Source organism: Hippocampus comes, unplaced genomic scaffold (assembly GCF_001891065.2).
Source record: "Hippocampus comes isolate QL1 unplaced genomic scaffold, H_comes_QL1_v1.1 scaffold17, whole genome shotgun sequence".
NCBI classification, from domain to species: Eukaryota; Metazoa; Chordata; class Actinopteri; order Syngnathiformes; family Syngnathidae; genus Hippocampus; species Hippocampus comes.
In genome coordinates, this window is record NW_017805002.1 from 674,427 (window position 1) to 691,844 (window position 17,418).

A 17,418-nucleotide genomic window follows, 5' to 3' on the forward strand; every position below is an offset into this window, starting at 1 on the left:
TTTGGTCTACCTCCCCCCCCCCCCCCCCGCCAAAGACCGCAAAGCGTTCGCGGTTCAGCTGGACAACCTTATGGCATGCGAGGCCCTGTTCCGGCTGGCCGGTACGGACGAATGTTGGATCAGTATCGATTTTCAAAGGTCGGCACTAAAAAGCGGACGTTTCGCTGTTTAAATGATCCGTTCACATATCGATCACAATTTCAGTTCAAAAGTTCAATACTTTTCTCTGGTGCGTGTTGTAAATTTCAATGATTACATCTATCGGCTGACAGCTACACGAGTGGACAGCGAGAAATTACAAATAGGAGTAAATGGCACATTTTAGCAAGATCTAATATTCAGGAGCTGGTTGTTTGCGGTTAGCGCATCCCATTTAAAACGTGGATGATCACATTTCTGGATTGGCAGTTAGCATTTTATTTGAGTTTGTTCGGCTGACAAGGGCAACAGGACTGCACCATTTTTATTGAAATTAAGACAGCGGTCACGACAGTGGGCAGCTTATCATGTCATCAGGTTACAAGGTGCATGAAAGGGTGAACAGTGATTTTTTTTTTTTTCTACCCAAGTCTGCTCGGCCACTATCGCTATCATGTTAAACACGCGGAATGTTTATGATCATAAATCCTGACGTGCATGGTGGACACAGTGGATGTGGAGCCTCAAAACCCGATACAGTGTCGCCGTGTCGCAATGGGTGGTGCTCACTTGCCTGGTGTGTGGCGAAGTGTCGCCAACTCCATTTTTTGGTCTGTTTTGTCGACAGGATGCTAGTCTTGCATGCTACATATTTTTTTTTGTGCTGGTCAATCCAGAGTATACTGCCCCCACCCCCACACTCCCGCCCCAAAGTCAGCTGGGAATGGCTCCAATTGGTTCTTCCTCAGCAAATCCACCACCCCTCCATAAAGTTAGTCAAATCCATTGTGTATTTTTGGGCTTGCCAACGAACAAATCAACCACTGATCAAACAGCAACGCGAGGGAGGAGCGGAGTTTCACGCCATCATCTTTTCACGTTTGTTCCTGAGATAGTTGAGGGGTCGAAAAGGGGGGCCCTGGATCGAATTCATTCCATAGGGTCTTTCAAAATAGACACTCATCTCCCCTCAGGGGAGAAACAGACCATCTTGTTTTTCAAAGTATGTTAAAAAAATCTCCCTTGATTCACGTCTGGAAACACTAAATCAACGGCGGACTCTTCCTGTATGTCCCCCATCATCTGATTTACTCATTTGAACTTTGAGCAAATTTGTCTCGCAAGAGCTCCACTTTTCCACGGCCTTGCACACGATAAGTGTGGTGAACATTTCACCGCATCGCATGATAGGAAGGATGTAGTTTGGTTGTCGGGGAGCGTTATAATCAAGGATTTGGGGCTGGAATAGGCGAGTATCTTTCAGTTCAGGGTCGGGCAATTACCTTTCTGTTGGGGTTATCGTGTGAGAAACTGGAAAGAAGATGAGAAGAGAAACTTTGATTTCTTTTTATTGATCCTTCTTGATGGGTATCGAAAGCATGAACCCTTTCAGGGGACGGCGGTTACTACAGTGGACGGCTCATCAGGTTCTCACGTTATCGTTATTTGTGCATGAAAGGGTTAAAACGGCGTCGTTTTCATACGCTGCTGCTCATGGCACCCCTCCGTCAAGTTGAAGTTTAAAATCGGTCATGTTTTTCAAAAAAATGTTTAAATTTCATTTTAATTTTTTGGTGCCTGCGCTTAGGTGCCGCAGGGGCCGCACGGCTGAGGTCATAATGAGACACTTGTTGTGTAAGTGTCAATAAAAGACAAATAAATGACAAGTCTGTCATCGGGATTGTAAAAAACAAAAAAAAAAGTCTTCCCAGATACTGACGCAATATTTGTTTACGGCAGGGTACAAAATGGATTCGCAGCTTTTTCTTCAATGTGGTTTGCCGGTTCCGCTCATAGCGAGCATCAGTCGGTCTACCTCAGAGCAACAGGCAGAGCCGAGGTTGGGGGTGGGGGGGGTGGATAAGTACGGACTCATTACGGTTGAAAAACAATCTCATCATTGTGGCAGATGAGCAGTAATTATGAACATTTTCAGTGAATTCATCTCGTGTGATTTTTTTTTTTTTTTTCTTTCTGTAAACTGTTGATCCGAGACACGCATGATGACCACATCTGTTTGTAGTTAGTATCGGGATCTTCTATTTCAGCCCATGTGTTTCCTGTCACGGAGTGAAAGGAAAAGAAAGATGGAAAATGTGTGTGGCCAGCGATTTCTATTTTTCTTGGGGAATGTCTTGTCTCTTGTCTCCCCTCTGATATTCAGGTCTGACCTGGACGCCCGGATTACTTCCCGCTCCTCTCTGCCCCCCCCCGCCCCCCCCCCTAAATTGAATAGAATTGCTGTCAATCTCCTGTTTATGTTGTTATTCATCACACTCGTGTCTTTGACTTTTCACCATCCACTCACTTGTATGCGCTCCCGTCTTTGTCAGAGACTGTAAATCTCGGTCTGCTCCGCGCCCGCGATGAAAAACTGTAAATCTCGGACCTGTTTGCAGCCACTCAATAAAGCGTCCTGTTCCTAAATAATGAAACTTGGGGGGGGAGGTTGATCTGGTCCTGTGTCAGGTCCTGGAGGGATGAGATGGGGGGGATATTGTTCCTATCTCCGGCTCCAATGAGGGGAATTAAGTGTAGCCGTGCTTCCAGCAGTACGCAGGAAGGGAGGACATTGTCCAATATACTCGGGGAGGGGGTGAAGGAGGGGGGGGGGGGGCACTGCCGGAGATAATAAAGCTCGATGATATTTTCTCATGCTGACAGATAATATTTGCTCAGACCGAACTACTGAAAGTCAGGGTGGACATGTGAGTCACCAGAAGTCAACACTAACTATAACTTTTGTTGGAATGGGGGGGGGGGGGTTGGGTCAGAGTAGTAGTTCACTATTATCAAGTCCTTTGTGTTGCATTTCAAGATAAAATGTGCTCAGCAAATCATGACTGATTGCTTTTGAGAAAAAAAAACAGCATTAATCATGATGGCACCAATAATAATATTATTTATAATCATTCAACCCTTCCATGCACAAATAATGACAACCTGTAACAAGATAACATGATAATCTGTCCACTGTAAGGGTCCCTGAAAGGGTTCAATAACTGGATTCAAATGCTCTTTAAGCAAACATTGTTGGCTGGTTAATTCGAGAAGGACAAACCCGCCATCTTTGCTTTTCTCAAAGTTTTCCATCACCTGGATGGGTGTTTCTGACCAGGAGAGATATGACCAAGATTAAGGAGATTTGCCTTCCCTCTCTTCGTCCTTTCTGCTAAATTCTGAAAGCCGATCACGTCCCTGAGGAGTTTCTCTTCTATGGGTGCCGGGGGGAAACTTCATCCCACCTAAGCGAGTCCTCGGAGAGGGACGGGCGGGCAGAGGAGAGGGGACACGACTCTCCTGACATCTGTTATGCGGAGTGTGGCATCTAATTTCCCTTCTGCTCAGAGGGGAGGGAAAAAAAAACAAAGGATGGAAGGTGCAAGGGAAGCAAACAATTAGGACGCAGAAAGGAAGCGTCTTTATCTGTGTTTGTGTCGCGCTCCCTTTTAAAGACTTAATAGAAAGGATGTGAGGTGACCTTTGGGATGACGTGGAGGGAGCGCTGTTTTGAAAATCAGCTTGAAAGACAAACCAGGGTGGCAATAATTGAGAAGCGCTGAAATACACGAGCGCAGTCGGATAAAGGAAAAAAAAAAGTGAAATAATAATTCAATCGCGATAACCTGTAACCCGATAACATGATAAGCTGTCCTTGTTCAATAATAATTCAATCGTGATAACCTGTAGCCCGATAACATGATAAGCTGTCCACTGTAGTGACCGCTGTCCCTCAAAGGGTTAATTTTTCGTTTTTTAAGAGTACTGTAAATGAAATTGTATTTCACATTTTAAATGTCTTATTTTTTTTAAATTTGTATTGAATTCAATGATTTTTTTTTCCCCCTCCATACCACTCGAGAGAACTCCAACCGCACTTTCGCTGAGTTAAGCCGACAAAAAAAAAAAAAACAAAGTTCACGTCGAACGTCTTTTATTCCATCTAATCGTAAGTCTAATGACAATCCACCGAAGAACAACGCCAAGAAAATGTGGTTCGGTAAATTTGGTTTTCTTGCAGTATAATATTTCTATTGAAGTGTTTTTGATGGAACACGATATATATATTTTGGAGTGACAGTAGTTCTCTTCCCGTCTCGAACTAAAGGCTTGACTGAAACCTTCCGTTTGTGTATTACCTTCTGTAATTTTTTTTTTCCATTCAAACCCAATCCTTCAAATTGAACAATACCAAGCGCCCGACTTCCCTCAGTGCAGCACTCCCACCCTGTCCAAGAACTTGCGATGCACTTGCCATGCACTTTAACGGGGTCAAAGTTCACCCATAGATATCCACCGGAGAGGTCAGCTTCATTAGGTTTTAATGATCCTCCCTGAGGGCAAGTTGTCGTCCTCGCACCCTTTACTCCTCAGCCGACTCAGCCCTTTTTTTTTTTTTAAACATCTGAGATGACAACCATTTCCAAACGTCAATAACATATTGAACCTATTCTTCAAACTGGCTTTCCTTTTCCCCCCTCCCCTTTCCGTGAAATGTAAATTAAACGAACCACCAAAGGCGTCGGAGCCGAATCAACAGGAATCCTCACTCGAACTGGCGCTGGGCGCACGCTGCAATCAACGAGAGGGCTGCGTTCATTTAACAAGCTGTCAGCAGGAGAGCGCTCAAATGGAAAATAGAATACACAAGCACGCAGCACAGGGGGATTTGGATGCGTTCCCAGTAATTATTGTATCATATGAATCGCCGGCGTTGCTTTGATCTGCCAGGTTGGGAGGAAACGCGGGTGCAAAATCTTCGACCCTTCGCAGGCGGGATTTTTGCTCTCGACGCCGGGTCCAATCGCACAAAGTAAACCGGTTTGACTTTGAAACCAATTAAAATCGGGCCTGTTCAAGTGGAGCTGGACGCGTAATTAAAGCCATCACGTGCCGTGTAATTTGCGAGCCATTCAGGAAGTTGTAATGAATAGACAGCAGCGGGATTGAGGGGATTAAAGGGTTTTTTTTTTTAAACTTTGATTCCTTTTTCCACTTGTGAGCTCAGTTGGAAGCTATGCGTTGCCTTTCGAATGAGCGTTCGGACCGGTGACACAAGCCCTTCCATTAACCGTCTCGACAACGCAAATCCCCGTTGTCATGCGTGTTTGCCAGCAAACCCAGAATGATGAGAGAATTGTTTCAATCTGTAGCTTCTCCCCCAAAAATTCCGCTTCCAGAGTTTTATCCTTAAATGAGACGGTTCGAGTGCGTGCGCCGAAATCTACGAAAACTCCAGCCATGCACGCCGTCAAACTGCACTTTATGCTCTACCCGCGCTAGGCAAGAAAATATATATTCCATGTTCAAGAATATTTCAAAAAAACTTTAACGCCAAATCATAGTGACAGTGAGACGTCGTACATATAAGCACATCCCCGCCGCCTATCAACAAGACAGTCACGTATTGATCCAGGCCGTCTCCCCTGCCGAGAAGGGCCCCGGCTCGCCTGAGAATGCAATTTGAATGCGTCAAGTGGGGAGGGTTGCCTATTTGTTTGTGAGGATAAAGATCGCATTTGTGTGTGTGTGTGCCTGTGCGTATGTGCGGCTCACACCACGCAACTCCATTAACCGGTCTGCGGGTATCGGTCTGCAGTTTATGATGAGCACGCTCACAGGTCAACAGGTCAAGGGTAAGGGGGAGAGGGTCAAAATATGTCAAAGGCCCCCCCCCCCCCTCCCAAAAGGTTCCCCAATCAGCTGGCTGAATTGATTGCTGAGACATCAGAAAGACCCTCCCCAACGTTAACCACATATTTAATACCAACCCCTTACCTGGACACTTTTGCGAGCTATCAACCTCTCATTTATGGAGAGGTATGCAATATTTTCATTGGCTGATCAGGAAAAGTAAATCAAGCTCAAAAGTAAAACTTTGATTGTATTATTTTAGTTGTCGTCGTCGGGTTGAATCAAACACCAAAAAAAAAAACTACATTGAAGAATAAACATTTTAGTCAGGATTTCAGCAGAGTTCCAAATACAAAAGTCTGAGGGAAAAAAAACAAACATTTCAGCAATATCTTGTCATCTTATAAATTAGGATCTCTGAAATAGGCTGTACATCTGAATGCGAGTACCATTTGTGGAGGCTCCGCGTGAAAAGTTTCAAATTAGAAGAGACTCCCGCAACATGAACATCACCGAGCAAAGCCCCTCGCTTTTTGCTCCTCTTTCCACCACATCTTCCCGTGCTTTCAATTTGGAAATTGAAAAGACAGTCCAGGGAATAGATTTGCACGGGAAGGAAATATAAATGCCTCTTATTGCGTATATGAGGCCTGTCAGAAAATTTCCAGGACTCATGTGACTGATGTCAGATTTATTTCAAATCCCGACTACAAGTTTTCATCGATCTGCAGTGATCTTGGTGACTCTCTTGAGCTTGGGGAAAAAAAAAAAAAACAAACAAAAACAAAAAAAACAGAGAGGCAGGTCAGGTGTTCTGCTCGGGTCAGGAACTGTCAGATGCTCAGGGTATCTCTTTGCAGGATCTCTTTGCAGATTTTTTGGCTGATTGTATGGCGCACATTGAAAGGAAAAACGCCTCCTTCCGCAGTTTAGATTTGAAATCCATCTTTTGTGATACCTGTCCTGGAACTTTTCCGACACACCCCATGGCACTTGATCTAAACTTAAAAACGCCGCCCACAAAAAAAAAAAAAAAAAAAAAAAAAAAGCGACCATTTATTTCGCATGATTGTTTTCTAAAGCCACCGAAACGATCGCAAGGCCTGTTTTGCACGATATCAACTTTGGTGAATGTCTCCGGTCAACTTTCAAACGCTTTGGTGTCAAGCTGTGTCATCCCAGCCAAAGTTCTGACCCGTCATTTGATAGAATTTGAGGTTAAAAGGTCTGTAAAAGTCTCTGAGCCGAAGCAGGACATCTGAGGGGATCTGCGGGTGGGGCCTGCCCTTTGACTTCCCCAGGCAGCGTGGCCTGCTGCTCCCCTCCGGCTTCTTCAGGCACGGGAAGCCTTTAGTCTGGTTGAAGTAAAAGTGCTTGTCTGTCACCACGCGTTTCAGTCCCAGGAAATCCTGGACGCGACCCATCTCTCCCGCGGGGTCCGTCACCAGGCGCTCTCCGCTGACGAACAGGAAGCTGGAAAGCGGGAAGTAGCGCAGCCAGTTCTCCAGGTGCTTGGCGTAGATCCCGATCCGCACCGCGCTCCAAGACGTGTCGATGAGGCCCGTGGTGGCGTTGCGGAAGGCCAAGTTCTTGAAGGACGGGAGGCCCGGTGACTTGGACACGGTCTGCGTGTAGTCGGAAACGGCGCGGGTCACGGGGTCCCGCACCACCACGATCAGCTTGGTGTGGCGACTCATGGAAAAAACACGGCGAGGGGCTTCCTTTGTGATGAAGTAACTGGGTGTCTTCTCCATGGTGATCTGACCATCCAGTGTCCGGGGCATCAGATTCCTGAGAAGAGAGACCGACAAAAAAATGCAATCAATATTAATGTGTGGAGTTTGCATGTTCTCCCCAGTGCCTGTGTGGGTTTTCTCCGGGTACTCCGGTTTAACTCCCACATTCCCAAAACACGCGTGGCAGGTTAACGGAACACTCAAAATTGTCCCTGGGTGTGATTGTGAGCGCGGATGGTTGGTTGTCGTTATGTGCCCTGCGATTGGCTGGCGACCAGTTCAGGGATAGGGATAGGCTCCAGCACACCCACGTGAGGATAAGCAGATCAGAAAATGGAAGGATGGATGGATGAATGTTTCCATAAGCACATCCTCTAATTTAAAAAATGTGTTTTTTTTTCATTTGGTGAGACTCATAAAGCTTAGATACTTTATGGGCTCCTCGATTGTTTGTTCTTGGCTATTAGTGGAGACTTAATATATGATTATTTTCTTTTTTGTTCATCTGACTTTTCAACATGCCGCTACACTTCAAAAAGTTTTACGACGCTCCCTCTTTCCTTCCTGTCATTTATGCGCACTCCGTTTTTACTAAAACACATCCACGCGAGGCATTCATTCAACAGTCACGTTTTATTTCGGGCTTGGAGTTTACGGCGGGCCGAGAGCCGCACCGCAAAATGCTTTTTCGAACCTTTCTGTTGCTTTTATTTAATGACATGAGAGGGACCCGATATTAAAAAACATCACTCAGTGGAAGTTCTGCATCACTGCGCTACAGTTAAATGTAAAAAGGTAGCCTTGACTTTTATAGCTTGGGAACGTACCTCCACCTTTTTTGGGGTCTGGAAAGGGAGTGGAATAATTACCCCCATGCGGCACATAATGGTATCTACCGTTTTCTCTAACTGTCTTCGACTTTAATACGTCTGTGGCAATGGCGTTATCTTTTTTAAAAAGTTTTTTTTTTTTTTGGGATAAAGCAAATAAATTTAACTATGCAGGTGTTCCTTTGTGGAAAGTGAGAGTATTTTTTCCCAATGAATGATAACCGGGCAAAAAAAAAAAAAAAGGTATGCGCCTACGGTACGTGAGGTTATCCAAGGATAATCTCACCGTGTTCTCATTAAATCCTGGCTATTGCTTTTGGCTCGCCGCTTATTATTGTTCTCGTCCGTTCTCGAGGTTTTTCGGGGGTGTTGACATATTTCTTGATTCATCGCTTGTAGAAGTTGATGACTCAAGTGGAGAGGATGTATTACCTTTTAAAAAAAAAAAAAACAATTTTCCTCATGCAAAAGGGAGACAAAAGTGGGGTGGGGAGGGGAGGGGGGTTATTTGGTCCGTGTCAGAGACATCTGACAGTAGGAGTCGTCTTAGTGGGGAGCAGCGCCAGGGTTAGAACTGCGAAAGCTCTCTCAGCGGATTTCAGCAAAGTTCCCCCGCCCCCGCCCCCTCCCTCCCTCCGGAGCAAGCATATTTAGACGGTTTGGGCTTTGCGGTTGGTATCTAAGTGGAAGGCTTATAGCGCTCTGAGCTTTGATGGGAGATGGCTCTTGGTCGTGTGATGTTATGTCAGGGCGACAGCAAGCACACGACTTTGGGTTTTAATAAGACATAAAGACGAGTTGTGCTCCGTGGGGGCTGGGGCGACACAAAGTCAGACAGCTTTTAGCAAAAAAAAAAACACCACAAGTAGAAAAGCTGAAAAAAAAATGGTTTCCAAACTAGCTTGTATGAGAATGTCTGAGGATTTGTTTGAAGGAAGCACTTGAGGCCAACGCGTGAGCGGCGGCCTCTCGCGCTGAGGCCACTCAAGTGAAACTGTGGTTCGCAGATTTATTTCAGGCACGGCGTGACGTGAGTGATGATATAGAATCCGGATCCAAGGAATGGTTAAAAACACTTTTGGGGAGGAAGTGCCAACTGAGAAGCCTCTTTGGATTTTTTTTTCCTTCTTTTTTTTTAATTTTTTTATTTTCGCTGCTGTAGTACATTCACTCATTTAATTTAACCCCTTTGAGGGACAGCGGTCACTACAGTGGACAGCGCATCATGTTCAGGTTAAAGGACGCATGAAAGGGTTTAATTACATGACAATACTTCACGATTGGTAAGTTGGTTTATTGGCTTGCTCGTAAGCAGGTTTACGTGTTGATGAAGTTCCATTCAATGGAACTGGGAAAACATTTCCCCCTCGAACCAAAATCCCAATCTGTTAATTCCGAACAAACCTAAAAAATAAATGCGTGACACCATTTTTCCACTTCGGGAGGAGGATTTTTTGTTTATTTTTATGTCATTTGAGTCACTAGCCTAGCATGAAAATGACGCGCGCTTCCCTGTCGTCTGATGTCCTAAACCGCGAAGCTGAAAATAACGTCACAAAAATGGACAGAAAATCAAACAAAATAACCCAAAAATTTTGGAGGACTTTATAGCCATTCCCACAGTTACAAAAAGTGTGGTCCAATCACCTTGCGCGATAGTAAAAGTAGCCCATTAGCATACGGCGGCTCAATATTTATAATATGAATTTTTATTGAGCAAATATCATCGATTAATAAATGATATGCATGCCTTATATAAAAGAATGCTTGTAATATATTGTATGTTTGTGAAAAGGAGTGGGGAAAATCCTCCGAGGGGAAGTGGAACGAATGTGCGTCCGCTCGTGTTGTAAACAGTACAAGAACTGTCTCTTCGCAAACATCCATGTTGCCTCCCTGGAAAGAAAACCTCGCACGGTTCACTTGACCTCAAGTCGATGTGAAAGCAACCGCTGGCCTGCAATCACGCAGGAAGCCCACACAGCGATTGAGAGGAGGAAGAAGAATGCCGGGTGGCGGTTAGCGACAAAGACACGCTAGAGGCAAAGCAAAGAGAGACGGTGGCTGGAAAGGAAGGAAAGAGTCGCAATCAAAACAAAAGTCACTCGCCAGACTGGAGCGCCGTTTTTATTTTTTTTTTTAATCAAGTAAAGTTGTTTTTTTTTCTTCCTGTTTGTACTTCAGGAGTCCTCAAACGAATTCACCCATTTCCCTCAAATTCAAGGGAACCAGGAAGTTACATTTCCCCTTTTGTGTTGGCATACGGCAGATTATCTGGCCATACAAACACGTTCTCACACTCACACACACACACACTCACACAATCCATGTGTGTGGTCTTAAGGGTTTATTAGAGCCCATTTACACGGCAGCGGACCTTGCAGGTTGCCGTTTACGACTCGGATATGGACACACGTGAGTCAGCCGTGCTGTTGTTGCTAAAACGCGGCCAATCCCAATTGCATTTCCAGATATAAAATTGCTTGTAACGGTGAAAAGTTTCCTAATTGCAACGGATGAAATGGATTAGCCCCCCTTTTTTTTTTCTTCTTCATTATTTCCTAAGAGCGAGAAAAAAAAAAAACATCCCGAAACAGATCGCGGTCCAAACCCACTGGTTCCACTTTCTCAAACTACGCATATACAATCTAAAGACTGTTTTTCCTTGCCCGCCATGTTGGCATCATTTGTGGCTTTGTTTCCATCTTCCGACACGAACATTTTCAATGATGTTTCGGGGCGCAAACAGGCAAAAACGCAACACATGGGCACCCAACCGCACGCGACCATTTGAACACTCAGTCCAGTCCACAGGACGGTTCCACATCTGGGAGCAATGAAGTTTAGACCCACACAATGTGTGTGTGTGTGTGTGAGAGTGAGTGTGTGAGAGAGTGTGTGAGAGAGAGAGAGATGAAGGAAGCGTTTCTGACGTTTTTCTGCGCCCCTGACGTTCCGTGACGTCCCGAATGCTGTGATCTGTGGCGACACAGGCTGGCCGGTGGCCAAGGCCCCCCCGGCCCCTCTCTCTCTCTCCCCCCCTTTGGCCCCTGCTCGGCAACGCAAAATGGGACTCGTCCAGCCCTGAATTTTAGAGTCAGATGGTAGCGATTCAGAGGGCCCAAACCGCAGGGTATAATCACCGAGGATCATTGAATGCAAGTTGTCATCATGCGCAGTTTTCGTTCTGACACGCTCATGCATGCGTGCCCTTTTTTCCTCTTCTCCTACATTATCGAACCGGGTTCAGTTTTTTGCCCCCCCCCCCCCCCCCCCCCCCCCCCCTCCAAGAATCCATCCATTCTTCCAAAGGAATAGACTTTGTGCAAATATATCAAACATCCTTAACCACTTAAGCCCGCGTGTGTTCAAAGGCGAAGCGGCTCCCTGTAACTCGCTGGAGTGTGGAGGGAGACGTTTGTCATTACTGAGGGCAAATACAGGCCCCAAGAGCTCCTACGGGCTGATTAGAAGTAAGCAGAAACTGTAATCAGCTGCATGAAATTTTCTTGCCTCACGTTGCCTTTAAGGACTTGAACCGAAGAAAGCTTGGCCGAGTAAGTCGTCCTTCCAGTAGACCACAATTTGACTTTTTTTGCGGAGGGGTGTGTTGATTTTTTTTAAAAACAATTTAATCCGTATTATGCTTTACACCATTCTGCGCACCTCAGGTTATTGTTGGCAGACGCTCCGGTGTAGCGAAAAGCATTTTTCGCCGTCGAGGTTTTGCATCTCTGGGGTAGGTCGGTTGGAAAAGAGCGGAAAAATATGCGTAGCCGAGGGGGAAAAAAAAAAAAAAACGCGACACGTGCAAAGGCCCGGAAGCCACAAGTGAGCGAGCGCTGGTCAGTCGGGGTCCACCACAACCTGAAAGACGCAGGAAGTCACCCTTTTTCGATTCACTTGGCTCCACGTTTTTGACTTGAATACGTTTGATAAAACAAACAACTTGGCAACTTCTCCGCACCCGTCCCGTCGTATAATTCGATTAGGATAATGTGATTTTCATCGGTATGTTAACAAGGGAATGAAACGATGACAGCAAAGTCAAAACAAAGTGAAAGATAACTGCACAACCTGGAATAAGCGCAGGCTGGTAGTTGGCGGTGCCGTTCGGAAAAGAAACTTTACACTCGTGCGATACAACTGCTGTGCTTGTGGCTCTTTTGAATTAAAAACAACAACAACAAAAATGCTCCAACATAATTCAATGTATTCCGATTTTTTTGGGGTAGCGTCTCGTCCCGTGATTCGCTGAAAAACTTGCTTACTCACGACTTTTATGCGTAAGCTGTCATCTTGAGTTGAGAGAGTGAGTTGAAGAGCTTCATTTAGACGAAAGTAGTAATGTGCCGCCCTTCTTGTGGCATTGACGGGGAATTATGAAGCGGTTTTTGGGGGGGAATTGTCGTTCTTTGCGACAGGGTTCTCGCTTCGCACGTGTCTTTGCAAAAAAATGTGAACTGTACATCGCATGGAAAAAAAAATCGGCTAAATGTCACAATGTGCAATGTGGCCTATGTATGAATAAGCGGGCCGTACTTTGATATGTTTTTTTTTTTTTTCGGCCGATACCAATATTTGGCAGAGTAAAATTGTTCTGTTCACTGATTCATTGGATCATTCATTTAAAAATATAAAGGCCGCTAAAAAAAAAAAAAAAACAATAATGAAAAATAATAATTTTGGGGGTCCTTTATGCTTCCAACAATAAGAATGAATGGATTTGACTGTTTTTTTTTTCAAAAACTAGTACTTGTTTGACTTTACAATGAGGAGAAAAATCTGCCTTTTCTGTTTTTTTTTGTTTTTTTTTTTTTGCCAATTTTTTTCGATGTTTGAATGTCATTCTCGGTGTGTTGTTATTCATGTGTTTATGTGTAAAAAAAAAAAAAAATCAAATAAAAAATCTGTATCTCAGCTCTTGTGCTTTAAACTGCTGAGACCCGACGTATCCCGTTTTTATTTGCGAAAGTATTTTCCACCGTCAGAATCATGTTCGCTGTGATTATCCGCACACCCCCAGATTGTTTTCACCTGTTTCGGATTACTCCCCCCCCCCTCCATTCCCCCCATTGCATTCAGGCCGGTATGACGGCTCGTCTCTGTGCCAGCCTGCCTGTTCCTCTTTGCTGGTGCATTCCTGCCGGCTTTTTCTGTTTCCTGTTCTCGCCGGCGTAAATTGCCTGCCTTGTCGAACATCGACCGACTTTGTGTTGACTATTTAATTACACTTCTGGAAGGCCATACGAGCGGGTTTACGCGCATTAGCGTGTACGGCCGCGTCACCACTGATTGCTCGGCTTATCGAATGGGAAAATCTGCAGCCGTGTTCTTGTCGGGCCCACATGCGGCCCACTCGTCCGGCTTTATCGCCAAGCTATACCCCGCCCTGCCCCGCCTTGGGCGCGCTCTCCTAAACACAGGCCGGACGCGCTGAAGATGGGGCGGGGAGATGAGCAAATTACAGATTGTCGTTGCTTGCTGACCCCACTGATGTCATCGTGTCCTCGCCGCAGTCCCATAATTGGGCTGTTAAAATGGAAATGATGGAAATGTGTGGTGTACTGTGACATCCCTGCGGATGAGTCCTGTGGACTGTACACAAATAACATATTTCCTCCATTAAAAAAAAAGTGATGGCGTTTTTTTTTTTAAAACTGTTTCAAACCATATGTCACATTGGTCGCCAATATTAGATTGATTATACTCTGTAATTAATACTACAACTTTTGTGCCACAAAGGCATGTCCGTGTCTTCCAGTAAACATAATTAGTACGCGCTCCGGGAAAGGCTGAAACTCGCAACCTTGACAGAACTCAGCAGACGGAAGGAGGACAGTACGGCCTTATAAGGAGCGGACCGTTTATACCCCTGGAGCACTTAAAAGCGCCATCAATGTAACTTAATGGCGATGAGACAATTTTCGGCTTTGCTGCTGACTTTGAAGTCACCTGGTACTGAATACCAGCCCGCCATTGACAAAAAAACCCAAAAACGAACCCTTTCAGGCACAGCGGTTACTACAGTGGACATCTTACCACGTTATCAGGTCACAGGCATGCACGAAAGGCTTAAACAAGCTTTTTTTTCAACACACTGTAGCATTTATCTTTGCACACATGCAAGAGAAGAAGAAAACAAATACTCTCGTAAAACCGGTCCTGGAAATGAGCAGACGCGCAGGGGACCGGTACAAGTACAAACTTTAATCGACTCAGTGTGAAATTGTCTGGCAACTCCCCAGACACCGGCCAATAAGACCGCTCGATACTGTCTGATCCCCGACAAGTCACTTCCGAGCAGTTTCTGCCTGCTGCTCCCTGTGTGTGTTGTTTTTTTTAGGGGGTTCATTGTTCACAGTTTCTTTTGAAAGGAAGTCACAGCCAGCTTGTCGGACTGGAAACAGCGTTTCGGTCAATCGCTATTAGTACACCACAGTGAAGTCTGCTTTCAGCCACGTCCACACAATGTTCCTCTCAGCCAGAGCAGCCTCGTTTTCAGGCCACTGTGTACAAAACGAGATTTCTTCAGATTATGCGAGTGTGTGTGGGGCTTGGGGGGGGACATGTGCTTGCCGTGGATGCCCGGCGAAAAATGCACCGAATTTCACCCAAAGTGCAGCGTTTCGATCATGTTTGACGTATGAGAGCTGGACTCATTAAAATTTTTCTTATTATTCATTTGTTTTTGGTGCTCATGTTGTTTTAGTACATTTCCCGACAAATTTCCCACGAGGTGTTGTTGTCATTTCGAATGAAGTGAGGCAGTAACTGGTTCTTGGTTCTTTCCCATACTCTGTGTCTCGTTCGGCGCGTCCTCACGGTCGAGCAGAGGCTCTCTCCCCGGCGTAATTAATCTCATTTTCCTCTCAAAACGAGCGCCGGCAACCGCCGACAGTTAGCTGATTCTTCACCGTGTGTTTACGTCAGAGAGACAGGAGAGGTGCTCAGCAAGAGTTTTTAGCAGCGGAGGTGTGTTTTCTAGCAAACGCTTTCAGGATGAAGGTTGGTTCCCCCGCCCCACCCCCTCCTTCTCACCCTTCTTTCCGTGCGAGTCAGACATTAAACAGAGGCGGACACCAACTGACAGCTACACACACTCCATAATTACCCGCCTTTCCAGACGGACTCGTGACGTAAACAGAGGGGTCCGACAAAAGCCAACGGCGGCAACTTTGAAGTGAATGGGAACCTCGGTCTTTTCAAATCCTCGACCTACAATGGTTAACATCATGCGAGCCGAGTGTCAAAATGAAGTTGGCGGTCTGAGAAACCCTTTCAAAAGCCAAGTTGTTGCTCAGACTTGAGCCCGACATTAACATTTGGGAGGATTACGTTCCATCACCGCATCAGTGAAACAAATGACAGATGTTATAATTGATGGATTTGAGCTCATAATTAACATTTTTCTGGCTCGTTCGTTTTTTTTTTTTTTTTTTTTTTGGGTGCGTTTTCCGTTTGCATGCTAACGTCAAATTAAAGCCACAAGAAGTGCGATTCAAACTCTCACTACTTTTATTGTATGGGAATCCTGCAATCCTGCAGATTGTGTTTGTGTGACTCGAAGCCGGTGAGGAGTTTCAACAATATTTTTGCATAAAAGTGTCACCTTTCAGGCGGGCGCAGGACCGATATTTGTTTTTGTTTAGGTTTCATGTCACGATGATATTTTTCTTGCAAGGATGCAAAGACCATGCGTGCATTTTGCAGCTGGTGGGGGCGAATTGTTTGCTTTGGTGTTTGGGGCCCTGAGCGCCACTTCTTCGAATCGCTGCTTTGACTCTTCTGACAAATGAATTGCTTTTTCTTTTTACCCAAATTTTGCAAGCGTGTGTAACCCAATGCAACTTGACATATTTTATGGGTCCTAATCATAGGCACCCCCCGCCCCCCCTACTAAAATTGACTCAGCGGTGGCCTCTAGAAAGTTACAAAAACACATTTTAAAGTCCCACACTGCAGTTTCGCCCTTCCGCATAGAACTGGGTGGACGTACAATATCCATCATAACAGGACACACAAATAAACAAACAAAAAAAAAAAACTTACAATAGAACCCGATGCGGTCATTGAAAACAGTCAGCGGTCAAGTTAAATACATTGGAATCATTCAACGCAAGAAGATCACGGACAAATCGAAACGCCAGAGGCAAGAAATAAATAGAAGCAACGCCAGTGGGGAAAACTCAAGAGTTAGTCATCACCCGGACTGTAATTGTCACTCAATGCCGCCTCCCAGCGATCCGAACGCGCGTCTCAACGATGCCAAGCACCAATCCGACTCCATTATTACTGACGGGATGAGATGCCGCCCAGCGGGAGGAGAAAGGTCGGCCAATGACGACGTGTCAAAATACTGACTGATTGACGATGCGGCCTTTTCTCCATCCCTGGGTGGTGGGATCTATACGTGTCCCACTTCACTTTGTCTTGTCGTGCTTGATTATAACCCTCCTTTTTTTTTTCCCAGCTTCATTTGTATCATCGGTCAATGTAATGATATACGAGAGAAGAGCTGTATTGAAAATTCTGACTTTGTTTTTGTTGACACAGTCAAAGAGATCCGTTGAAAAAAAAAAATACAAATGTCACTTTTCTTCCTTTTCGAAAAGTAATTTATTTCAGCGTGCGGTTCCTGATCGTAAGTCATATAAGCTGCCGGCGTTAGCGATGCAGTACAATACGACGGCTTTGGCGGTATTTGTTTCGCGCCGTGTTTATTTTGTGGTCATTGCGGCTTATTATTTTTTTACGCTCGTCGGCTTGACGCGAGCGGCAAAAGCTCTCAAAATGATGCACGGCGGCTCGAAACCACCGCACGCTCCGCTAACAATAACCATATTGTTGGATTAATACCACGGCGACAGCGTCAATCAAAATTGAGCGCTGTAACCTTTGAAGGTTCGCTACGGCCCGTCTACATTCTGCAGGTGTTCCTAATTTTTTTTTTTTTTTTTTGTCGGTCCAGTGAGCGCATTTTCTTCCCGTGCTTTCCTTGCACGCGGTCGTAGCACTGATTGCTTCTGACATGCATCCTGCTAAAAGTATTTCCTTTAAGCATTGATGCAGCTTAAAAA

General features: G+C 45.2%; 1 protein-coding gene and 1 long non-coding RNA gene across 3 annotated transcripts in view; one reads left to right on the forward strand and one right to left on the reverse strand.

Annotated features, from left to right (window-relative positions):
- LOC109507575 (uncharacterized) overlaps nucleotides 1-17,418 on the forward strand; it is a 52,538-nt gene that overhangs the window by 14,840 nt on the left and 20,280 nt on the right. The window lies entirely within an intron of this gene.
- Nucleotides 6,803-17,418, reverse strand: part of LOC109507520 (heparan sulfate glucosamine 3-O-sulfotransferase 6-like) — a 17,005-nt gene continuing 6,389 nt past the window's right edge. Inside the window, exon 2 of the mRNA XM_019857022.1 lies at nucleotides 6,803-7,563. Coding sequence (XP_019712581.1) covers nucleotides 6,936-7,563 — 628 coding nt within the window. The 3' untranslated portion in view covers nucleotides 6,803-6,935. The remainder of the gene's footprint in view (nucleotides 7,564-17,418) is intronic.